The 24,163-nt window shown below is 64.9% G+C and overlaps 1 protein-coding gene across 3 annotated transcripts; it reads right to left on the bottom strand.

The window, feature by feature from the left end:
* Positions 1–1,395: 1,395 nt before the first annotated feature.
* Positions 1,396–24,061, bottom strand: COL11A2 (collagen type XI alpha 2 chain). 3 transcript variants are annotated; one of them, XM_069773986.1, is made up of 68 exons: positions 23,879–24,061; positions 19,385–19,546; positions 19,080–19,290; positions 18,849–19,011; positions 18,621–18,755; positions 18,321–18,410; positions 17,776–17,991; positions 17,315–17,431; positions 17,058–17,132; positions 16,387–16,446; positions 16,222–16,263; positions 16,031–16,093; positions 15,844–15,918; positions 15,642–15,728; positions 15,357–15,413; positions 15,171–15,224; positions 15,010–15,063; positions 14,874–14,927; positions 14,446–14,499; positions 13,951–14,004; positions 13,806–13,850; positions 13,554–13,607; positions 13,420–13,464; positions 13,160–13,213; positions 12,979–13,023; positions 12,803–12,856; positions 12,426–12,470; positions 12,216–12,269; positions 12,020–12,064; positions 11,834–11,887; positions 11,630–11,737; positions 11,456–11,509; positions 11,327–11,380; positions 11,131–11,175; positions 10,906–10,959; positions 10,716–10,760; positions 10,385–10,438; positions 10,245–10,298; positions 9,968–10,021; positions 9,766–9,873; positions 9,553–9,642; positions 9,399–9,452; positions 9,194–9,301; positions 8,953–9,060; positions 8,825–8,878; positions 8,673–8,726; positions 8,379–8,486; positions 7,944–7,997; positions 7,793–7,846; positions 7,643–7,696; positions 7,409–7,462; positions 7,218–7,325; positions 7,038–7,091; positions 6,850–6,903; positions 6,491–6,544; positions 6,341–6,394; positions 6,105–6,212; positions 5,817–5,870; positions 5,675–5,728; positions 5,334–5,441; positions 5,063–5,116; positions 4,844–4,879; positions 4,706–4,759; positions 4,226–4,511; positions 4,026–4,138; positions 3,823–3,891; positions 3,122–3,355; positions 1,396–2,671 (listed from the first exon to the last, which is right to left on the bottom strand). In XM_069773986.1, the coding sequence occupies exons 1-68, from the start codon at positions 23,958–23,960 to the stop codon at positions 2,525–2,527; spliced, it is 5,463 nt and encodes a 1,820-aa protein (XP_069630087.1). In that variant the 5' UTR covers positions 23,961–24,061; the 3' UTR covers positions 1,396–2,524. The 3 variants fall into 3 exon arrangements, with proteins under 3 accessions (XP_069630087.1, XP_069630089.1, XP_069630088.1); XM_069773988.1 differs by lacking the exon at positions 17,776–17,991; XM_069773987.1 differs by lacking the exons at positions 17,058–17,132; positions 17,315–17,431.
* Between the last annotated feature and the right edge of the window lie 102 nt (positions 24,062–24,163).

Here is a 24,163-nt window from a genome sequence, read left to right as displayed (position 1 = left end):
CTCCCCATAACAGATGATGGTGCAGGCTCCGTGCCAGTGGAATGTCCATACTGCCAAACGAGGGAAAGTGGAGGGCAGAGGCTGGCATCAAAGTTATGTGAGCGGGGTAACGGGTCTCTGACAAGAAGCGGAAAGCATTAGAGGGTCTGAGGGGGGAAGGAGAGCAGTTGGCATTGGGTGGTGGTTTGGTGATGGTGACCGGTGGTTTTGGGCATGGTGGGAGTAGGGCCTGTCAGGGTAAACTGGAGCCAGGAGGGAGACATGGATTTGGGAGGGATGTGGGGTGTGGCAGGTGGGAAAGGCTCTGTGGTAGCCAGCCACGACCAAGCACGGGCAGATCCACGGACAAGAGCCGAGAAGAACAGGAGGCGCCGGCATGAGGAGGGGGAAAAGGTGAGCACAAGAGGGTTATGGGTGTATCTCTCTGGCAAGAGCCAGGTTCCCAGCCATCCCATGGGGCTGCCAGAAACTTGTTTGGTATTAAAGCAGCATTCAGTCACAGCAGTGTTTGTCAACTGGAGAAAACACCCCAGTCACCTTAGCAAACCCAGACCAGAAGGCTGCTTACCCTCCAGAGGGTTTGCACCACCTTGTTCCCCTTCTTCCCCTTGGGTGTGGGGTTACCTGGCCTACCACCAAGGGATCCCCTCAGATCCCATCCCTGTGCACGAAGACCAAGAGCCTCCATTTCAGACAGCTCCTGCTTGAGCTGAAATCCCCACAGAGCTGCAGTTCCAGGGGACTGAGAGACTCCTGTGTTTTCCACAAAGCTTTTTTTGTTTGTTTGTTTTGGGTTTTTTTGTTATGGCTTTTCTTTTTAGCTTGTAAGACTTCTGTTAGGAGCTGTTGAGAAGCATTTTGTGGCCCGGATGTTCTGCAGCTCCTTCTGGACCGAGCAGCCTATTTGCAGGTGTGTTTACTAGCGGTGGATTTACGTCCATGTGTGTTTATTCCCCACTTTCTCCCCAGGATGGGAACTCATCTCTATATGGAGGAATTTCATGAAGGAGGAAATCACATAGGTAAGCTAGGGGAAAACAAGAGAAAGGAAACAAACAAAAAAATAACTGACCCCCAAAAAGCAGCAAAATTATAGATGATATATTACAATACAACTTAAAAAATTACTTACAAAACATTATACAGGCCGCCGGCTCAGCACCAGGGGGCACACCTCTGCTTTTTAAGAAAAGTAAAAAGCAAAGACTGGTACCCCTTTAAATTTCTTTTTATCGGACGGCACCAAGAAAATAATTTTTTACCTTTTTTTTTTATTATTTTTTCCTCCCCTCCCTCCTCCCCCAAGCACTGGGCTGGGTTAATCTCCATGCAGAAATTCACTTCTTGTTTTTTTGGGGAAATCCAAAATTATGCCGCAGGGACCAGTATTGATGGTTGTATCCACTCCTTTAAATAATATAATTAATTTAAAAAATAAAAAACACAGTAAAAACACAACGTTCTTCTTCCTTACTTCCTTCCACGGGCTAGGGATAGGCTTTGTCGGAGGCTTTTTAAACACACCCTTTGTAAGAGGGGTGATTTGCAATGACTGGAGGTAGGACTGAGGACAGGGACTGGAACCCTTTTGAGCTAACGGGTGCAGCGGGGAAGAGAAGTAGCACCTTGATGGGAGAGGCAAGCTTTTTTCAAATTAATTAGCCTTGATTAGCAGAGTAGCAAAGTCAAGTGACCACTCCAACTATATGTGTCAGGCTGGGCCAGACTGCAGAGCCCAGGTAGGTCGGTGCATTGTCAGGAGTGGATAGTGACTGTTGCTGTGGGGTTGCATACAAAGAGGGTGACGCTCCTGGGAACAGATGTGTCCCTGGGTCCATTCCCATCTGACCCCAAGAGACCGGCTTTGGAGCACGAGGGTTGCCGTGGTGCGAATCCACACACGCAGAGAGGTACGAGAGCTCTCTTGGTGCTAATCCCAAACACGTGCTAGCAGTGCTTGACCAGCCTGCCAGCGTCATCCCAGGCTTGCTCGCCACGTTAGGCTTTAAAACCCTCCGGCTCTCCAGGCAGAGAGCAAACTTGAGTACTGTTCCCTCTGCTTGATGGGTGTGCTCCTCGAGGGGTTCCCCCTGGGGTGGTGGGGCCTGTGGGGGAGCATGGAAAATAAGCCCTGGGAATGCTGGGAAAGAGCAGTGGGATTCAGAGGAAGATACGGGGAGGAAGGGAGCACTGCTGGGCGCCAAGGGAGGTAGCCAGTGGATCTGTTAAAAATTTTCCTCTCTGTCTCTCTACATATTAAAATATAGATTTATTCTAAGCGTTAAAGTCTCTTTGGCATCTCTCCAGACCCTGGCCCCCATGGGAGTGGCAGCAGCGGCGTGTCGGTCTCGGTGCTTGTGGGCAGGCTTGGCACCTCGGCTCCTCGCAGCAGCAGGTGGGTGACACGATGCGAGGGTGAGGCGGGTCCTGCTGCTTCGCTGCTCGGAGGCGGTGGGGGGATGCAAGGATGCAAGGTTTGCCCCACTGGAGGCCAGGGTGTGGCAGGGAGGGTGACGGTTTGGTCCTAGCCGAGGAAACAGACTGGGCCCACCTCGAACCCGAACCTCTGGCCGGGCTCGCCGAAGTCCATGACGCGTACATCCAGCAGCGGGAGCTGCTCCAGGCGGGGTGTGCTCACCTCTAGCACCGTCCGGCTGGAGCCCTTTCGTGCCTGAGGGGAGGGGAGGCAGGCGGGTGGGTCAGGGGCTGGGGGGCACCAGGAGCACCAGTCTGGGACAGGCTCACACAGGACGAACCCTTCTCTTTTCTCCAGCGGCCTCTGCTACTCCAGCATTACCCAGGCCCAACCCTGGAGTGTCTCTTGTCCAGCCACCCCTTCTCCGTGGACCCTGGCATTTCACTGGATCATGTCTCACCAGGGCACCCTACTTACACTCATGGCACGCCCCAAGGGAGAGATCCTACCTTCTCTCAGTTCTTCCATCCCTCCATCTTAGTGTCTTCTAGTGCTTCCTCTCTCCTTGTTACCCATTTGTGCCTTCACCCATCCCTTTTTCTTCAACTTTCTCTCCCCGTGTCTCCTCCAGACCCCACGTGTCTTGCATCCACTGACATCCCTGTCCCCACCGTCCACCTCTGCCTGCTCCCCTGCCGCACTCACCGAGCAGCCGTCCATCACAGCTTTGATGTAGGGGCTGGTGTCATAGCTGATCTCCTCCTCGTTGGCAGCCAGGAAACGGAGGGCATGCTGGTGGTCCCTGGAGATGGTGCTGTGCCAGGCCACCGAGCGGTGGCAGTGGAAGGTGAAGTTCTGGCGGGCAGAGACGCTGAGGAGCCGTAGGAAGGTCAGCTGCACCACGCCAAGGGGCTGGCTCTCCGAGTCCATGTAGGAGAACTGCAGGACCAGAACATGAGTTAATGGGGGCTGATGACCAGAGGCATGTGAAAAGCGGGGTCTGCTGGGATCTAGACCACCCTGGATGAGACAGCTGGGGAAGGGAAGATGTTCAGAAAGGCTGACAGCTTCAAGGTCACATGGGAGACACTTCTCTTTCTCCTTAGAAACGGAGAGGAAGAGAGGCATCCAGCCACTCCTGAGACAGCACCGAGGTAAGTGGCTGGGGACACGCTAAGAGTGTTACAGGAGAGGGCAACAAAACTGTAAGTCAGAGCGTGAGCAGGGCGCCTGGGAAAGACAGGGGGGCTTGCCAGGGGCCATGCGGGACTGACACACGGGCCGGCATTCTCAGACCACATCCTTCCTGGAAGAGGAGGGAGACTACCTGCAGGGAACGCATCCTTGGGGCCTCACCCATCAGTGCCACAGGGGGCTCAGCCCACCCCTGCGAGCTATGTCCTTACCCTGCTGCCCTCCTGGAACTGACTGAACCACCGCTGGGGCACCTCCTCTTCCCACGCCGACATCTTCACCTGGAAGAGGAAAGGCAGCCATGAGTGAAGTGGGGAGCACCCCATGCCGTCCTCTTCTCATGGCTGATCCCCCCTACCCTGCCTCCCAAGACTGCTGGGACCCCACGTGCCAAGCTGCCCCTGGCTTTGCTCACCTCCTGTACATCTTTGCTGGGAAAGACGCAGGTCTCCCCTCCTGCTGTGAAGTTGCAGTAAACCTTGAAAGAGTCTCGAGCGCAGCCCTGGTTGGGGTCAATCCAGTACTCACCTGCGCAGGGAGGAGAGGGGTCAGCACACGGGGCGGTGCTGCTGCCCTAACTGCCATCCTTCTCCCCCTGCCACCGGCACGGCTCACCGTCAGGCAGGCCTGGGTGGCTGAGCTGCAGGTCCTGGCAGGTGCGGGCAGGGTTGTCCCGGGTGCCCATCGGGCGCCGCAGCCCCTCGATCTCCTGCTTGAGGGAGTTGAGGGAGCCGAAGATCTCCTCCATGCCGTCGGCGTAATCGCGAGCCGCCTGGTCAGCAGCCGCTCTCTCTCCATCCTCGCCCTCCTCCTCATCCACCAGCTTGCTGGCGTCTATGGAGCGCTTGCTCTTCTTGGGCAGCTGGATCGGCAGGGGCTGGATCACCTCCCCAGGGGGGCCCTGTGGCAGGCACAGCATTGTCAGCACCCAAGCACAGGGGGCTGTGAAGCCCCCACTCCCCAGGGCCCCAACCACGCCGTGCTCAGGCTCTGAGATAGGAGACATCCCTCCACATCCATTCCTGGGTGTCATTTTACCTACCTACATCCCCCCCGTGTCATCCCTTCCCTGGTGCCAACGCTTGAGCCACTCACCGGGTGTCCAGGGGGTCCTGGGGGTCCACGTTCACCTTTGGGTCCTGCTTGGCCCTAGAGAAAACAGACACTCATGGATATCAGCCTTGGGAAGGACTGAAGGTGGTGGCAGGGTGGGGGCACCGGCTCGGCACTTACCATGGCTCCCTTGGCACCTTTGGGACCAGCTGGGCCCTGCAAAGCAAGACCAGGTCTGTAAGTGACCGGAGCTGGCATGGTGGGGTGGGGAGACAGCAGCCCCCCACAAACACAGGGAGGGAAACTGGAAGCCCAGGTGCAAGAACGAGTGAGGGGGAGCGAGCATCAGGGCTTGGAGAGGGAGGGATGTGGGATGGGCAGCACGTGGGGGGCACTCACAGGAAGTCCAGGGGGGCCAGCGGGGCCGATGGGTCCAGTAGCACCAGGGATCCCCTACATGACAGGAGAAGAGCAGAAACTGGCGTGAGGAAACTGCGACAGCCCCATTCCCACCTCCCCCAGCACCCTGCAGGACTCCCCACTCCCAGACCCCCCCCAGGTTGTCCCCTGCCCCCTGCTTTTACAATCCCCACCTGTGTGGACCCCTCCAGACCACAACCCTGTCCTCATCCCCCCCAGGCTCCCCCATTTTGCAGGCCCCCGCACTCACAGTTTCTCCTTTCTGCCCTGTGGAGCCCTGGGGGCCAGGGAGACCTCGGTCTCCCTTCTCCCCCTGCTCCCCTGGGGGTCCAATCAGGCCGATGAGACCAGGGTGGCCCTGGGGAGAGACAAGAGGAGATCAGCATGCAGCCTCAAACAGGGATTTGGTGGGTTTCCAGGTGGGGCACAGCACTCAGGGGACACATAGGAACCAGCCTGCCCAGTGCTGGCTGCCCAGCGAGTTTTAGGGTCTTGGCCCCCAAGTGTGGGGCATGCCCCACACCGGGGTGCCACAGTCCCCGACTTGTGTTGGTGGCCCAGAGCACGGGTCGCTTGCTGCACCTCACTCACCTTCTCTCCTTTAGCACCGGTGTCACCTTTGAGGCCGGGGAGACCCGGGGGACCCTGCAGAGGTACACAGGAGATGTGGGGAGCATAAAGTGGGGGACCCCTCCTTGGGGTGCCACAGCAGGGGAGAGGGGACCACACTCACCACTGGTCCTGGGGGTCCAGCCTGGCCTGTGGTCCCTGGTTTGCCTTGTTCTCCCTGCACAGGCGAGAGGACAAAGTGAGCCTCCCAGGTCCAGAGTTGGTGCTGCCAGTGGCGGCACGCACCCCGGGCAGCCCCCCGTGAACTGCGGGCACGGTGACAGGTACCAGCCCCCTCCCAGGGAGATGGTCAGACCCTTGCCCCTCTTCTGCCCCGTGCCAGCAGACCCCACTGCGCTTTCACCCCAAGCACGGGACCCTGGTGCCCTGTCACCGGGATGTCAGCACTTACCACTGAGCCAGGCAGACCTCTGAGGCCATCGGGGCCCTGCTTCCCAGCAAGGCCCTGGGGACCCACGGGACCCGTCTTGCCAGGAGCACCCACTGCACCCGGTTCTCCCTGTGGGGACAGAGGAGCCGGATGGGGCCGATCCCGTATGCTGGTGCATGGAGCTCAGCAGCGCCGCTGGGGTCTCCTCACGGGGCATCGCTGGACCCCAGTGTGGGGGGGTCCATCAAATCACTCACCTTTGCGCCCTTCTCACCCTGACGCCCTTCAGGGCCGGGGGAGCCGGCTGGGCCCTGCGGAGAAGAGAAACAGGGCGGTGAGGGACAGGGACATCCAGGCGGGTGGCACGAGATGTGTCGCAGGCAGAGCTGGGCTTACCCAGCGCTTACCCTCTTTCCCAGGGGACCAGGAGGACCATTCTCGCCTGTCGGACCCGGTGAGCCCTACAGAAGGAGAAGAGAAAGCAGTCGAGTGAGCTGGCCTCGTCCCAGAAACAGGACGGAGAGGAAGGCAAGGAGGAGGATCCCATGCCACGTGAGGAGCACCCAGAGGGATGGGAGGATCCCAGGACCAGGGAGACCAGATCCAATGGCTGCGGAAGGGAGGACAGGCTGGGCTCCCCACACCTCAGTGTTCCCAAAGCAGTGGGGTCAATCCGGTCCCAAACCTCGTAGGGGGTTCTGGTTGACATGTCCCCGCCTGCCCAGGGCAATGGCGGGAGGGTGACACACCGGAATGGGGCACTCACCGGCTCTCCAGGCTCTCCGTCCTCCCCACGCTCGCCCTTGGCACCATCCTGGCCCTGTCGGGAAGAGAAAACCTGGAGTCAGCAGGAGACCCCACGCACACCCCCCACCTCTGAATCCCAACCCCATTCCCAGGGAAGCCCTCTCCAGTGGTGGGAGAAGCCCAGAAGGGGTGGGATGTGACACTCACCCTAGGACCCATTTCACCTGGGGGTCCGGGGTCACCTGGAAAGCCAACGGGACCCTGAAACAGAGAGAGCTGCTAGCCTGAGGGGACCCCAGACCTCCACCCCAAGGGGTCCCAATGCCTTCCCAGAGCAAACCTCCCTCCCCATGTCCCTCGTATCCCGGGGGCTCACACAACACTCACGGGGTTGCCCTTGGGCCCGTCATCGCCAGGGGGCCCTTTCCCTCCAGGCGGTCCTGCAGCACCAGCAGCTCCAGCTTCTCCCTTCTCCCCTCGCTCTCCTCGCGGGCCCTGCAGTGCAAGATGGGGTCAGCAGCTGGCAGGAGCAGCTGGGGGACGGGGACAGATTGGGGGATGTCTCTGCTGTCACTCACCTTGACTCCTGGCTCCCCTTGGATTCCCGGGGCTCCCGATTCACCGGGGTCCCCCTGCAACAAGAATAGAGAGAAGTCAAGCCCCCCCCCAGTGCCACCCTGTGCCTGCTCTGGGATCAGTCCCTTGTCCCACAGAACCATGGCCTCACCCCACCTCTGCACCCCAATAGTGCGGCTCCTATCCCCGTCCCAGTCCCCCCCCCAGGTAGTGAGCCCCGATGTCCAAGGACGTACCTTCTCACCAGGAGGTCCCAGGTTCCCAACACCTCCGGGGGGTCCCTGGGGTCCCTATGGGGTGGGGGGGTGAGAAAGCAGAGCTGGTCACCCCAGCATCCCACATGGGGAAGGGCAGGGGGGCAATGGGGGGAAAGCAGAGTCACTTACATCAGCTCCAGAGGGTCCAGCTGGACCACGGGGACCTGGGGGGCCAGGTGGGCCCTGGGAGGGACAGGGGAGAAAGTACAGAGTGAGAATGTTCCTGGGCTACCCCCCCCAGAGTGACACGGGGCCAGGGTGGGGGGGCAAGGTCACTTACCATGGGGCCCACGTCACCTGTTTCACCCTTCTCACCAGTCGGACCTGGCAACCCCTGGAGTGAGAGAGAGTATTAACAAGGGGGGGGGGGCATAGCGGGTGATGGGGGGGCAGATGTGGGGCACTGGGTGGTGGGGGGCAAACAGCGATGAATATGTAAATGAGGGGGCACATCTGGATGCAACAAGTGGGAGGTGCAGACAGCCGGGGCACAGCTGGATGGGGATAGGTGGGCGGGGGGGCACAGCTGGATGGGAGCACCAGGGGATGCTTCCAGCTGGACACCCAAACCCCCAGCCCCTTCTGGGCATGTGTGTGTGTGTGTCGTCGTGTCCGCCCCCCCCCCCCCCAGTCTGGGGACAGGCAGGATGGGTGCAGTGGCACTGCCCCAGAGTGAGGGGGTGGCTGTGGGGTACTGGGGGGGGGGGCTGCTCACCTGGAGCCCGATGGGGCCGGGGGGGCCATTGAAGCCCCGCGTCCCCTCGTCGCCCTTGGCCCCGAAGTGTCCCTGTGGACCTCTGGCACCCGGTTCCCCGTCGGCACCCTGCAAGGTGGGAAGGAGGGTCGGCCGCTGCTTGCCCCTGGGGACCAGACCCGAGGACAGGGACATCTCCTCGCCGAGACCGTCCCCTCTCCTCGGTGTGACCCCAGGGGTGACACAGGACCCCCCCCCCCCCTTTTTGCATCGTGCCCCCAACCGTGGCGATTGCCCTGCCTCCTGGATACTCACAGCTGCTCCGGGCTGCCCGACTGACCCGATGGGCCCAGGGGGACCAGGAGGACCCTGCGAGGGAGGGAAGGGGTCAGCGAGGCTGGGACAGCCCCGGAGGACAGTGGGCACAAGGTCTGGGGTGAGGGGGGGGGGACACCAGTCACACTCACATGCTCGCCCTTATTGCCTTTGCTGCCCTTTTGTCCTGGCTCGCCCACCTCACCCTAGGGGGGAGAAGGAGGGTGCTCAGCAGTGAGGGGGGGGGACACGGGGACACCAGGGCAGTGTCAGACCTCACCTTGTCACCGTCCTCCCCAGGACCGCCGGGGGGGCCAGCTGGGCCAGGTAAACCCACGGGACCCTGAACGCCATCGCGGCCAGCAGGACCCATGGGGCCCTTCTCACCCTAGAGGGATAGGAAAAGGGGGGGGGGGCAAAGGAGGGGGGGGTGAGGGGTGCAGGCACCCACCCCCTTGCACCCCTCCCGGACCCACCGCCTCTCCCTGCGGGATGCCAGTGGGATGTCCCTGAGCACTCACGGGAACTCCTTTCTCTCCGGCAGGGCCTGGTGGTCCTTGCGGTCCCGGTCGTCCTGGGGGGCCAACGGGACCACCTTGTCCCGGACCACCTCTCTCCCCAGGAGACCCCTGGGGAAAGATGGAGGGTGGGGGGTCTCAGCCCGAGGACAGCCGTGGGGCCGTGGCGAGCAGGACACCAGGGCTCATGGAGGGGGGAGACACTCACTGCGGGTCCTGGGGGTCCCGCCGGTCCCTCGTTGCCCTTCAGCCCCGGGCCACCCTGCAAGGAGCGGGGGGAGCCGGAGTTGATGTGATGCTGCTGGGGGTGAGGGATGGGTGGGCTGGGGGTCCCAGCTGAGCCAAGGACGGGATTTACTCACCGGGGTGCCAGGCAGACCCCGCTCACCGGGGAAACCCCGTAAGCCGGCAGGACCGTCCTTCCCAGGGGAGCCAGTGGGGCCGGGGTCTCCCTAGGGTGCAAAGGGGTGAGATGGGGGGGCTCCACGCCCCGGTACCCCATCCCACTCGCTGGGGACTGCAACAGTGCCCACAGCACCTTCCCACCCTGACCCACCACCCTCCCACCGTCTCACCTTGGTGCCCTCCTTGCCGGATGGTCCCGGTAACCCTTGTTCTCCTGGGGGGCCGGGGGGGCCCGGGTGGCCTCTCTCCCCCATGGGACCAGACTCACCAGCAGCTCCCTGGCACATGGGGGGGAGCAAGAGTCAGTGCAGCCCCTGGGGGGAATCGGGGACCCCCCCCGTTCACCCCCACAAAAAACCCCCATGAGCTCACCTGAGGTCCCACCACCCCGGGGGGGCCAGGGGGGCCGGTCTTGCCTTGGAAGCCCTGGAGGAGAGATGAAAAAGGGTCAGGGGGCGAGTTTCAGCACCAGGAGTAACTTTTGAGTAGGTCAAGAGTAGCCTGGGAGTAGCAGTGCGTCCCTGAGGAGGGATGGGGGGGGGTGAGGAGGGAGTGTGGGGGGGGTGGGGACAAGCGGAGGGGACAGGAGAGCGGCTCGAGGGGCAGCATGGGTGTCAGCACAGTGAAAGGGGGGGACAGACACACTTACGACTTCTCCTCGCTGGCCGGGGTGCCCGGGGAGCCCGTCCTTGCCGGGGGGGCCCTGCGGGGAGAAGAGCAGGGGGTGAGCGGCACCGGGGACACCTCACGGGTGGGGTGGGGTGGAGGGGGCGGAACCCCACTACTTACGGGGGGTCCTTTGGGTCCCGGGAAGCCGTTGGGTCCCTGCGGTCCTGGCAGGCCCTAGAAGGGAGAAGAGCGGGGTTACGGCACGCAAGGGACGGTGCTAATTAACACAGAGCTCGTTAGCAGAGCATCACCGAGCCCCCACCCCCAGCATGAGCGTTGTGCGCCGGGGGTCTGGGTGACAGTAGGCACTGGGGGGGTGGTCACAGAGCCCGGCACAGGCACGGTGGCTGCAGGGTGGGTGGCTGGTGAGGATGTCACCAGGGGACACCAGCTGGGACCCCCCCTAAATCCAGAGACCCCCCCCTAAATCCAGACCGGGACACCCACTTACCCGTTCACCCGGGGGGCCATGGGGGCCATCGCTGCCAGACGTGCCCTGGGGAAGCGAGGAAGGGGAGAGGTTTTGGGTGCCCAGCAGGTGACCGGCTCCGGCACACTTTGGTGCCAGAGCCACCCCACGCGTGTGTGATTGCACACGCACAAGGGTTTGGGGTCACCCCAGGCCCCCCCCCAAAACTGACCTTCGCCCCTGACTTTCCAGTGGCTCCTCGTGGTCCTCGCTGGCCCCTGGGACCCTGTGGGGTGGGGGGGTGACGGATGGTTTATCAGCCCCCCCCACATACACAGGGAGCCCCCCACCCCACAGATTGGGGGGTGCTGAGTCCCCCACTCCCAGGGCGCTGGCTGGAGAACACCCCGGGGGGGGGAGAGCACAACCGCCCCCCTTAACCGTGCCCCATACTCACCGTGGGGCCACGCTCGCCCCTGGGACCCGATTTGCCAGACAGACCCTATAAGATAGAGCACTTCAGTGACACGATGGGGGGGGGGGGAACAGGGCAGGGACAACCCCCCCAGCATTTGTGCGTCCCCTCTGCTCCACAGCTGGTCCTTGAGGGGGGGACACACATGAGTTTAGGGGGTGTGGGGGGGGTCACTCACCCGTGCGCCCTTCTCGCCATTGCTGCCTGGGAATCCGGGGAAACCTTGCGATCCCTGGGGATGGAGAGGAGTTGGGGTGAGCGGTGATGGGGGGGGCATGTGGGGCAGCCCCATAGCCACCATACTTACCTTGGGACCCTGACGGCCCGGGTAGCCGGGCAGGCCTGGCACTCCCAGCTTCCCCTGTGGGAGACAGACGTGACGGGGGGGGTGTCATGGGGTGCCCACGGGGGTCTTCGCTGGCCCTGTGGCAACGGCATGCCACCCCCCCCACCCCTCACCGCCACGGCCGTGTCCCCTCACCTTCTCTCCGACCAGCCCGATGGGACCGGGGTCGCCGGTGGGTCCCGTCCGCCCCTTGGGACCTTCGGGTCCGTCCTCACCCCGGGAGCCCGGCATGCCGACTTCACCCTGCGGGAGATGCCAGGGTGGGGGGCATCAGGGTGGTCCGACCGGGGCAGCAGCCCTTGGGGGGGATGTCAGGGAGCCCCCCCTCCATGCACCTACCCGGTCTCCTTTGACACCCATGTCCCCCTTGAAGCCAGGGAAGCCTTCCTCGCCCTGCAGAAGAGGATGAGGATGGAGATGCTAGCATCAAGGCATGGGGGACAGTGATGCAGCCCAGCTGCCGGCCGGCGAGCACCGCACCGCCGGTGGGGTGGAGTGGGGGGGGGTACAAGGACGGACACCCACCTTCTCACCCTTGTGTCCTTTCAGCCCCCGGATGCCGTCCACTCCCTAGGGAGAGAGGAGCAGGGTGACCCCCCGGCGCAAGAAGGCGTCACGGCTCCGGATTCCTCCCATTTTTTTTCCCCCCAAAAAGCAGTGTTGGCCGATATCCACTGGCCCCAGCCCCGCCCCCCCCCCCCAAAAAAAATCAGGTACTGACCTTCACACCGCGTGGGCCTGGGTAGCCGATGGGTCCCTGGGGACCCGAGGGGCCCTGCGGAGAGAGGGGGAGGTTTGTACTGTGGGCCAGGGGACATTTGGGGGGGTCACCCCCCACAGACACGGGGTCGGGGCTGCCCGTTTTCCCCCCTGGGGTGGGGGAGCAAGAGAGGGGCAGAGCCCGGGGAGGGGGGGACACGTGGTGCGTTACCTGGTTGCCCTTGGTGCCAGGGGGTCCTTCCTTCCCAGGGTGGCCCTGGGGACAGAAGAGGGGATGACGGGGATGAGGAGAGAGCGTGAGATGGGGCACGCAGCCGTGTGTGTGTGTGTCCCCCCCCACCCCCCCGGACCCACAACCAGTCCCTTTGGTGGCTTCATCCCAGCCTGGGTTGTCCAGACGGGGGGGGACAGCGGGGTCAGACAGGGCTGGCCCGTGGCTGGAGCATCCTTCGGATGCTGGCTGCATCCCTGCCCCCAGGGCATGGGATTGCGGGGGGGGGGGGACGGGGACACGGACGGGACACGACGCACGACAGTGCCCAGGAGTGGGGTGACACTGTCCGGGTGTGATGGGGGGGATGTACTCACAGGGGGTCCGTCGGAGCCGGGCATGCCGGGCAAACCGGGTTTCCCTTGGGGACCCTGCGGAGACAGAAACCGGGGTGAGCACCGGCAGCGAGGGAGGGGAGCAGCCTCATGTGTTCCCCCCCCCGCCACTCCCAGTTCCCTTCACACCCCCCCCAGGTTCAGGACCCAGCACCCACCTTCTCTCCAGGAGGTCCCATGGCACCTTGTGGTCCTGGGAGACCCTAAAACACAGAGATGGGGGGTGAGTGTTACCTCCCTGTGCCCCCCTACTCCCACCAATGGGGCCCTCCCCCATCTTGCTCCAGGGGGAGGGAAGCTGGGGGTGGTCCGGCTGCTGGCTGAAATGGGGGTGCTCACCTGCGTTCCTGGGGTCCCCTGCTGACCGGGGGGTCCGGGCTCCCCTTGCGGCCCCTGGGACAGTCAGAGACAGTGGGTCAGTGCTCGAGGACCCCATTGGGGACATGCCGGTGTCCCCAGTGGGACATGACTTGTCCCCAGGGGGGTATCGTGGTGGGGATGGGCACCCCACAGAGGGACACTGGGGGGACACTGCTGCGGGGAAGCTCATGGCACCCAGGTGGGATGAACTGGCCGCTCCCCCCCGTCCCCGAACTCACCAGGTTCCCCTTGGGACCGACGGGACCGTCCATGCCACGCACACCCTGCAGAGGAGATGGGTGCTGAGGTGGGGGACACAGGGCACAGTGGGTTTGGGAGGGGACGGGGATGAGGGTCTTACTATGGCACTTACCGGGGGGCCAGGGATTCCTGGGGGGCCTTTGGGACCGAGCAGACCTCTGGGTCCCTGTGAGGTCAGATGGGGCATTAAGGGGGCACCCAAGGCGGGGGGGGTCTTTTCTCCCCAAAGTTGTGGGAGTGTGATGTCCCCCCCACCCCAGGATCATGGCAACATCCTGGAAGGGCCCAGCGGGGCTGTGGCACTGCTTCGTCCCCGCTCTTCAACCTCCGCAAGACCCCCCCCTGTGGGTGCAAGACCCCGTACCGCTTCTCCGGGGAGTCCTCGGGGTCCCACCTCTCCATCGTCACCCTGCGGAGGGAGAAGGGGGGCCATAAGTGGGGACAGCGGGGGATTGAGGGGGGGTCCAGGCTGTCCCACCCTGGTGGTCCCTACACCCTGAGCCACTCACCCTCTCGCCATCCTCACCGGGGGGTCCTGGCATCCCCTGCGAACCAGTTTCACCCTACGGGACAAAAAAAAACCCCGGGTCAACCTGCGGGTACGGTTGTGCCGCGATGGTGCCAAGGGGGTGTGACGGGGTGGGGTGGAGCGGGGGGGGGGGGGGGGGTGTCGGCGTGGGGGGGGGGGCGTGGGGAGTAGGGGGGGGTGTCAGCAAGGTGAAGGGGGTGTTGAGCGACGTCGAGGCGGCGTGAATGCGCTCAGTGTGCGCCGTGAATGGGGGCTCTGTGCCGGCCGGAGGCGGTTGGCGGCGGTGACGGCGGGAGCCGCGTGTTTGCTCAGGCCGCGGTTTACGGGTGCAGCCGGTGACGGGGTCCCGGGGAAGAAGGAGGAGGGGAGGGGGGTGGAAATGTGGGTACCCCCCAAGCCAGGGGTAGAGGCAGCGGGGTGTGCGGGCAGGAGCTGGGGGGGCAATCCCGGGAATACCGTCCTCCCGGCGACTCACCCGGTGGCCTTTGTCACCCGGTAGCCCCGGCAGCCCGTCGAAGCCGCGGTCACCCTTTGGGGGGGGGTTACAGAGATGTCACCGAGGTGCCACCCCTCGGAATGGGGGGGGGGACACCTCTAGGATGCTCCCCGGGATCAGCCACAGCCAGGATCTGGGATCAGACCCCCAGAGCGGCGCTGCCCCCCCTCGCCCCAATCTGTCCCCACCCCATGGAATCAGTTTCTTCAATCCAGGATCCATCCCCGCTCCCATCCCGGCTCTGAACCCACGGGATCCCTGTATCCCAGTCTGCCGTGGGGCTGCCAGCCTGGTGCTGGGGGGGGGGTGGTCCCCAGCAGAGCTGTTCTAGGACATGGGTGGGCACCCAAGGGTGCTCTGGGTGGGGGGGGTCCCCAACACTGGCTCGGGAGCATCCCAGCCGTTACCTTAACGCCAGGATCACCGGGCATCCCCCGTGCACCGTCAGCTCCTGGTCGGCCCTGATGGATACAGAGGGGGTGAGGGTGGGGGGCACGGACACCCCCACCCCCCCCAAAATCTCCTCCCAGCCCCCCAACTCACCCTCCGGCCAGGCTTTCCCGGGGGTCCGGTCAGGCCCTGAGGACCTCGGGGACCCTGCAGAGAGGAAGGGCAGAGTGTTAACGAGGTCCCGGATAACAAGGTGTATGAGGCAGCATTTTGGGGGGGGGTCTGCTCGCCCCTCCCCTGTTCTTGGGGCTCACCTGGGGGCCGAAGTCTCCAGACTCCCCCTTTATGCCGGTGCTGCCGGGCTGCCCCTGCGAGGAAGAGTGGGGTGGGGGGCAATCATAGGGGTTCTCCAACCCCCCCCATCCCACACCCCCTCCCCAACCCCACACCCCCCCCTTATGCTCCCCATCCCCAAATTCCACCGGGACGCTGATACCCACCATGGGTCCGGGACGGCCGGTGTACCCCATGGGTCCAGGGGGCCCCCGCAGGGCCAGCTGTGGGGGGAGTGAGAAGCAGAGGGGGGGGTTATTCCTCACTTGGGGGGGGGATATAGGGGCAAAACTAGGGGGGGGGGGGTACCGGGTGCAGGATGCAACCCCTGGGCATCCCCAGGTTCAGCATCGGTGGGGTGCGAGCAGCACCCATCAGAGGGTCTTAGGGGTGGGGGTCTCCCATGAGCCTCCCCCCCCCCCAAATGCTGATATTCCCCCCCCTCAACTTACCCGGGCTTGCTGCAAGATGGCCTGAGCCTGCGCCTCCTGCGCAGCCACCACCGGACCCTTGTCCCCGCCGCTGCTCCCGAAGCGGAACTGGGACAGGAAGATGGTGAGAATGGGATGGTGATGGGGGGGCCTCCCCAAAACTGGGGGGGGGTGGGGGGAAGCCATCCCATCACCCCTTACCCAGCTGCTCTGCCCCACTCACCGGCAGCATCATGGAGGTGCCGGGGGGTCCGGGGGTCCCGTCGGAGCCGGGAAGGCCAGCGCGGCCGGGGGGACCCTGTTGGGGACAGGTTGGGGAGGGGGAGTGGGTGCCAATGGCATAAGGAAGGGGGGGGCCAATGCCACCATGGAGGTTTTCAGAGGGACACCCCCCCCAAGCCCGTACTCACCCTCTCACCAGGCTCTCCTGGGGCTCCTGGGGGTCCCTGCGTCCCTGGTGGTCCCGACATGCCCTGGGGGGGGCGGGGGGAAGACCAGAGACATGGGGTGATGGTGGCACTGGGGGCAGGGGGGGGGTCACAACAAGATGCTACCACCCCACCCCATAGCATCACCTAATGGGGGGGGGGGGGTGTCTTACCGCAGGTCCCTCGGGACCGGGGGGTCCCTCCACCAACATGCCCTGTGGGACGAGAAGGGGGGGGGGTTTAGGGAGACAGCGGGTGGCCCTGGGGTGGTGTCACCGGCCAGGGTGGGGGGGGACACCACAAACTGGGGGGGACACGTGATGGGGACACACACGTACTGGTTCGAGGACGGCGGGCTCGCCCTTCTCGCCCTTGTAGCCCCTGACGCCGCGCACAGCCTGGGGGTGGCAGACATGTAACCCCCCCCAAGAGGGACCTGTCAGTGCAGGGCACCCCAGGGACCCCGCGTGTTCCGTGTCCCCCCCCCATCCCGCAGGCAACCCCACCGCGGGGGTCTCTGCCTCCCCCCTGCTGACATCCCCGTTAACGCAGCCTTAATCAAAACCCAAATACACACCCCCCCCCCAAAAGGGAGGGTCAGGAAGGGGGAGGGGGGATTTAGAAACTGGGGGGGGGCACAACACCCCCAGTTCAAATCCCAGTCCCCTCCCCAAGATGGCGGTGTTGGGGGGTGTGTGGAATTACCTCGTCCTGCAGCGGTAATTAACACCAGTGCCACCATTAATGGGGGGGGGGGGGGGGGGGGGGCGGCGAAGCACACAGGGGAAAAAGGGGAGCGGTGATGATGTCACACGCGGCCTGAGTGACATCACACCCTAAGCAAGGGTGAGGGCATGCTGCGGGGACAAACGGTGAGGTGGGGGGGGGGGAGGACGACGACACGCGTGGGGCAGAGCCAACTCCAGGGAGGGGACAAGACGGATGGACATGGAGACGAGCCAGGACGGACATTCAGGACTCCCCCCCATTCCCCCCCCCCCCAACTTACGCCCAGCTCCTCAGGGTGGTCCGTATAGACGTACTCATACGCCCGGCCTGGACCCCCATCCTCCTCCTCCTCCTCCTGCCGCCCCGACGGCGGGGTGATGGGCAACCCGAGGAGAGACGGTGTTAACGGGCGCACAGTTGGATGGGGAGGGGGTGAATAACCCCCCCCACCCGCTTCCCCACTGCACCCCCCCGACCCCGTCCCATGGCGGGGACCCCGGGGTCCAGGGTGGGTGTCGTGTCCCCCCCGGGTGTTACCTGTGTCGGCCCCGTCTCCTCCCAGGAGGCACCGTCGGGGTCCCGGGGGGCGACCGGGGCGTAATCCGGATATGCGGTGGCCCCCCAAGGCTCCTCAGTGGGGGGTAGCCCCCCATCCTGAGTGGGGGGGAGGAGGTAGGGAGGGGGAGAGGTCATGGGAGAACGGGCAAAACGGACGGACAGACGGACAAGCGAAGCGATGGATGATGGAGACACACAGCCAAGGCGGGGGGGGGGGTTAGTAGGTGGCTCCCCAAAAACACACCCGGATCGTTTTGGGGGACAAAGCAATCGCAGGGCAGGGGGGTGTGGGTGACAGAAATAAAGGTGGGAGATGACTGGCTGGAAAGGGCCCCCTCCATCTTTCCAGCGCTCCCCCCACTTTATTTCCATCGCCGGGACGTCACCGAGTGGCCCCGTGGCAGGACGGACGGACGGACGGACTCGGGATCATTCTCTACCTGCTGGTAGCTGTTGCCTTGGCTCCTGACCCCGTTCCCGGGGGGGGGGCTCAACCCCATCTTGCTGTTTTTGGGGGGACCCCCATTCCCGGGATGGTTCCCAGGGGATTTCCCCTTCCCAGGGGATTTGCCGTAGGCAGGTGCCGTGTTCATCATCCGTTGTTTTTTCAGGGTGCCGGCCCTGGGGGGGCCCTTGGGGTTGGGGCCGGGGGGGTTCTAGCTCCCAGAGCGGCGAGGAAGAGGATGGCAGCAGCGGCGATGAAGAGGCGGCAGCAGCGACAACACACCCACACACAAACCCACCCGGGGGGGAGCAATTTGGGGGGGGGGAGGAGACAAAACACAAAGCACCCAGTGTGAGGTCCCTGGGGACGGCACGAGTTGGGGGCGACGACACAACCCCTGGGTGCAGCATCCCCCATGCACCCCCCACCCCCGGCATTGCCTTCCATGCTCCTGCTTGGGGGGGACACACATGACTGTGACACAACTGGGACGGACAGACGGACGGACAAATGGACAGACAGGCCCCTGCCTGCTGTTACCTCTTCAGGGACCCCCCCCGGGGGGGGGCCATCCTCACTATTAGTGTAGTAGTAGGGGTACTCGTAGTACTCCACAGCCTCCTCGGAGTACTTGGGGGGGGGGATATGACACACGATGATGGGGGGGGGGGGCGAGAAGAAGCAAACGTCACCGAAACGCAGCCATTATCGGGGGGACACACACCGGGGACGTGTCATGTCCCCCCCCCACCGCAACCCCATCCCCTTTACAGGGGTTAAACCCACCCTGGAGTAAACACCCCCCACCCCCCCCAAGGAGAAGTGTGTGTCCCCCCACACCTCCTGCCGCTGCCGGGGGGGTTCCTGCGCCTGGGGGCCGCCGGCCGCCATCGCGGCGCAGCTGGGACCGTAGTGCTCGCAGTAGTCGAACGCCGCTTGCGGGTCGGCGGCGATGAGCAGCTGCTGGATGTCACCCTGTGGGGACACGCGGTGACGAGGGGATGGTGTGGGTGAGATGGGGTGACACCCCCCCCACACACGCACCACTTTCCCCCCAAGCCCCCCGACCTGGAAAACCTCCTCGTCGAGGATACGGGTGCCGAAAACGGTGATGCCGCGGGTGTCGAGGACGGGCCGGGCGCTGCGGGGAAGGGGTCGCGTCTCCTGCTGCCGACAATCCACCAGCAGCGTCACCGACCGCCGGCTGACGCTCAGGGCCACCCGGTGCCACCTGCGAGGACACGAGGAGGTGGGTACGGGACCGTCGGCGTCGGAAGATGCCGGTCGGCGAGTACCCACTTGCCGTCGGCCAAATCGACGCCCCGGAAAAGGGGATAATCCTCGGGGGCTGGGCGGCCGTGTTGGTCTTCGTAGAGGAAGACAGGCGAGCGGCCGAGCTCCACGCCCAGCTGCTGGATGCCATCCTGGTTGTAGATGGAGAGGAGGAACGCCTGGATGCCGGGTTTGGCTTTCACCAAGGCCATGATGGAGAAATCCTCCGGGAATTTACCTGGAGGTGGGCAAGAGGTGGTCAAGCGCGGCACGGAGTGGGTGGGTGGGGAAGGGTCCCTGGGTTCCCCCCGTCACTGGCTTCACCCACTTACTGGCAAAGAGCTGTCGGGTGGGAGCGCTGAGCTGCGCCTGCTGATTTATCCGGTAGGCGACGTCGGAGCCGGCGCCACGTTGGGAGCAGAAACCCGGCACCTTCTTGACGCCTTCGGGCAGGGAGTGGAGCTGGAGGATCTTCAGCACGTCCACGGGTTCTCCTGGGGACCGGAGGGGACACGGTAGGGTGCGGGGTCCCCCGGGTGGACCCACCGCTCCCCTGGCACCACCACCGGCACTGGGAGCAGTGCCACGGGTGCTGTTGGGTGCCGTGGGGCACTGCAAGGTGCCATAGGGTGCTATGGGATGCCCTGGGCACCACAGGGTGCTGTGGGATGCTATGGGGTGCAACAGGGTGCCGTGGGTCGCCCTGGGCACTGCAGGGTGCCATAGGATGCTGTGGGTACTGCGAGGTGCCATAGGAAGCTCTGGAGTGCCATGGGGTGCCATGGGGTTCCCTGGGCACTGCAGGGTGCCGTAGGATGCCACGGGATGCCATAGGGTGCCATGGGGTACCACGGGGATCCCTGGGCACTGCAGGGTGCTATAGGGTGCCGTGGGAGGCTATGGGGTTCCATAGGGTGCCATGGGCTGCCCCGGGCACTGCAGGGTGCCGTATGGTGCCATGGGATGCCATAGGGTGCCGTGGGGCACCGTGGGGTGCCTTGGGTACTACAGAGTGCCATGGGGTGCCCCTGAGCACTGCGGGGTGCCATTGGGTGCCGTGGGGTGCTGTTGGGCACCACAGGCTGCCCCGGGCACTGCCAGGTGCCGTGGGGCACCGTGGGGCACCGCAGCCGCGCCCGTCCCGCCCCGTCCCACCACTATCCGAATTCCGATCTCCCTCCCGGGACACCCATGAAGGGCGGCTTTGTTCGGCCGCCGGCAGCACTGGGCCGCTGGCGGGGGCTCTCACCAGTGCCTGCGTTCTCCCCCCCACACCTCCACCGCTGGACCCCCAAACCATCCCCCCACCCCCCATCCCCATCCCTGCCCTGGCCCAGTTTCCCCATCGCAGCCTCAGCATCTGCAGAACCCATCAGGGGCAGGAGCCAAACACCGGGGCCGGGGTGGGGGAGGACGGACGGACAGACGGACGTGGTGACACCACACCGCTGCAGCCCGGTGAAACCGGCCGGGACAACCACGGCGAGCACCGGCGTTTCCCCCCCCCCACGCCCCAACCCCTCCATCCCCACTGGGGTGCGTGGCCGTGGGGACTACGCCACGTCCGTCCGTCTGTCCAACTCCCATCCCCCTCCACCATCCCCGGCCTGCGTTTCTCATCAGCCCCATCACCGTGGCACGGGGCTCGTGTCCCCCCCCACCTCCATCACCACCCTCGGCGCCTGGCTGCGATGGTTGGGCCATACTGGGGCACTGCGATGGGGAAGCTCGCAGCATCACGTTACCCCCTCCCCCCCAAAAAAAATCCACCCCACCCAGTGTGTCCCCCCCCTCCCACCCCGTTCTCCGGCCTGGCCTCGAAGGATGCTCAGGGCGGGAAAAGGGGGGCAATCCGCCGACGCCGGGTTCCCTCCTCTTCCTCGCCGCCCGCGGTGCTGGCCCCCTCCCAACCCGGCCGGCACAGAGGCACCTTTCTTCTGCCGGCGACGCCAGGCGAGAGGAAAAGCCATTACGGGCGCATAGCTCAACTCCCGGGGGGCCGGGGCTGGGGGGGGGTGGTGGAGTGGGGCCCCCCTTCTCCCATCCCACGTCCCCCCCACACCACGTCCCCCGTCCGATGGCATCGGGGCCATCGTCCCCAACCACCTGGCGTGTACCCCCCCATCCTGGGGAGGGGACCCAGGTAAGGGGGGGGGCTGCCTGTTCTCCCTGAGGATGGGGTGCCGGCACCCTGGGGGTGGGTGCTGCCTTCTCCTGGGGGGGGGTGTCTCAGACCCCCAGGTCCTCCCCAAAATCCTGGGTCCTCCCCAGAGACCCCCGGGTGCTCCTGGACTTCTGGGTCCTCCCTGAAGACCCCTGGGTGCTCCCCGAGACCCCCGGGTCCTCCCCAAATTCCTGGGTCCTCCTCCGAGACTCTTGGGTGCTCCCAGACTCCTGGGTCCTCCACAGAGACCCTTGGGTGTCCCTGAACTCCTGGGTCCTCCCCGAAGACCCCCAGATCCTCTCCAAATTCCTGGGTCCTCCCCAAAGACCCCCCAGATCCTCTCCAAATTCCTGGATCCTCCCCCGAGACCCCTGGGTACTCCCGAACTGCTGGGTTCCCCCTGGGGACCCCTGGGTGCTCCCCCAAGCCCCCCAGGTGCTCCGCAGACTCCTGGGTGCTCCCCCAAGACCATCCCCCAAATTCCTGGGTGTCAGCCCCCCCCTCCCCAGACTCCCCCCCCATCAACCAGGCAGCTGGGGGATAAACGGTGTCGGGGGGCTCAGCCGTGGGGCGCAGGGGACCGAGGAGTGCCGGGGGGGGGAAGTGGGGGGCAGGGAAAGGTGTTGGGGGGCTGGGGGGGGGGGGGCAGCAGTCGGCAGCCGCCTCCGACTGATCCCAGCCCAAGGAATTTCCAGCGGCTGCTGCCAGGCCGGGAGCGAGTGGAAAAAGAGCCGGAGTCTGGCCGGGAGAGCGGCACCGGCTGGCAAAGCCATTGGCGGGGAGGGGGACAAGGCAGGGGGGACGGGACAGAAAGAGGGGGGGGACCCCATGTCGTCGTCGTCCCCCAGCTGTGGTGAGGCTGGGGGAGGTGATGGGGGTGGATGGACGGAGAGACCGAGTCCCCGTCACCCCCAGTGGGGTGACTTGGGGGGGGGGGGGGGGAGTGAGGGACCCCCCCCCAGGACCCCACGGCCCTTCGGGGACGGCTGGCACCGTTGTTGTCCCCCCCCGGGGTATAAATAGCCCTGGAGCCGCCTGCGGTGGCCACGGGGCTAAAAATAGTCCGGGTGGGACTGTGGTGGCTGGGGTGTGCCGGGGCCGTCCCAGTACAGCCCAGTACACCCAGTACGGCCCAGTACACCCAGTTACGGTGGCCCAGCAGCTCCCAGTGCTGCATTCCCCCAGTTCCAGTCCTGTCAGATCTCCCAGTCACAGCCCCCAGTAGCCCCCAGTTCCAGTCCCAGGGTATCTCCCAGTTCCAGTCTCCACACAGTCCACAGTTCCAGCATTCCCACTGCTCCCAGTCACCCATTGCCAGCAAATCCCAGTTACGGCATCCACGCAGTTCCCATCTCCCAGTTGTCCCAGTTACCGCTTCCCTGTATCTTCCCTGTATCTCCCTACAATACCTCCCAGTATCTCCCACTTAAAATCTCCACACAGTTCCCAGTTGCTGTTACCCAGGACCTTCCAGTTCTCCCAGTTACAGCTCTCAGGTATCCCCCACTGCGCCTCCCAGTTACCACCACTGGGATCTCCCAGTGCCCCCAGTATTGGCTCTGTGGTACCTCCCAGTCAGAGCCCAGCAGCATCCCCTGGTGCTGCATCTCCCCAGTTCCCCCAGTGCTCCCAGTACCAGCTCCCTGTCAGCGTCCAGCAGCATCCCCTAGCGCTCTGTGCTGCCGTTCCCAGTTCTCCCAGTGCTCCCAGTAGCAGCTCCCAGTTAGCGCCCAGCAGCATCCCGTGACGCTCTGCAGTGCGTTTCCCCAGTTGCCCCAGTGCTCCCAGTACCAGCACCCAGCAGAATCCCCTGGTGCTTCGTGCTATGGCTTCCCCAGTTCCCCCAGCGTTCCCAGTAACAGCTCCCAGTTAGCGCCCAGCAGCATCCCTGGGCGCTCCGAGACGCACCTCCCCAGTCCTCCCAGTGCTCCCAGTACCGGCAGCATGCTGGGTCGCTCCAGTCTGCACGTCCCCAGTCCTCCCAATTCCCCCAGTGCTCCCAGTCAGCATCCCCAGGACGCTCCGAGCCGCACCTCCTCAGTCCCTCCAGTCCTCCCAGTGCTCCCAGTCAGCTCCCACCAGCATCTCCCAGGCGATCTGAGCTGCTCCTCTCCAGTCCCCCCAGTGCTCCCAGTCCCAGCTCCCAGTTAGCTCCCACCAGCATCCCCAGGCGCCCCGAGCCGCACCTCCGCAGTGCTCCCAGTAACAGCTCCCAGTCAGCATCCCCTGGTGCTCCGAGCCGCACCTCCCCAGTGCTCCCAGTAACAGCTCCCAGTCAGCATCCCCGGGTGCTCCGAGCCGCACCTCCCCAGTGCTCCCAGTAACAGCTCCCAGTCAGCATCCCCGGGTGCTCCGAGCCACTCCTCCCCAGTGCTCCCAGTCCTAGCTCCCAGTCAGAAGCCCCGGGCACTCCGAGCCGCACCTCCCCGGTCCCCCCCAGTGCTCCCAGTTAGCTGCTAGCTCCCAGACAGAACCCCCGGGCGCTCCGAGCCGCTCCTCCCCAGTCCCCCCCAGTGCTCCCAGTAACACCTCCCAGTCAGATTCCCTGGGCTTTCCGAGCCGCACCTCCCCAGTCTCCCAGTCCCCAGCTCCCCCCCATCATCCCGGAGCGCTCCGAGCCTCACCTCCCCGGTCCCCCCCCCCATACTGGTCCCAGTCCCACCTGCAGCCGCCGCCGCGGGCCGGACCGAGGCGATGCCGAGCCCGAGCAGGACGAGGGGCAGCACCGGGCAGGGCCGGGCCATGGCGGGGCCGTTCCGGTCTCGGGGCCGATCGGCGGCTCCAGCTGCTCCCGGTCACGGTCGGGCCCCGAGTGCGCCCCGGCCCCGCCGCCCGCCCGGCCCCAGCCCCGCTGAACCCCCCCCACCCCCGGTCCGGCCCCCGGTCCGGCCCCCGGGGCTGCCCCGGTCCGCCCCCCCCTTCCTCCTCCTCCTCCCGGTCCCCCCCG

Source organism: Haliaeetus albicilla, chromosome 29 (assembly GCF_947461875.1).
Source record: "Haliaeetus albicilla chromosome 29, bHalAlb1.1, whole genome shotgun sequence".
Lineage (NCBI taxonomy): Eukaryota > Metazoa > Chordata > Aves > Accipitriformes > Accipitridae > Haliaeetus > Haliaeetus albicilla.
Note: the sequence above shows the minus strand (reverse complement) of the source record. Positions and strands in the feature narration are given on the sequence as shown.

Coding starts and splice junctions, on each gene's coding strand:
- COL11A2 (XM_069773986.1), bottom strand. CDS start 23,960: ATGGCCCGGCCCTGCCCGGTGCTGCCCCTCGTCCTGCTCGGGCTCGGC. Junction 13,024..13,159: donor AGGGGACCCCAGGAACGCAG/GTGAGCACCCCC, acceptor TCTGTGTTTTAG/GGTCTCCCAGGACCACAAGG. Junction 10,299..10,384: donor CGGGACCCAAAGGACCCCCC/GTAAGTAGTGGG, acceptor TTCTCCCCGCAG/GGCCCCCCCGGCAAGGACGG.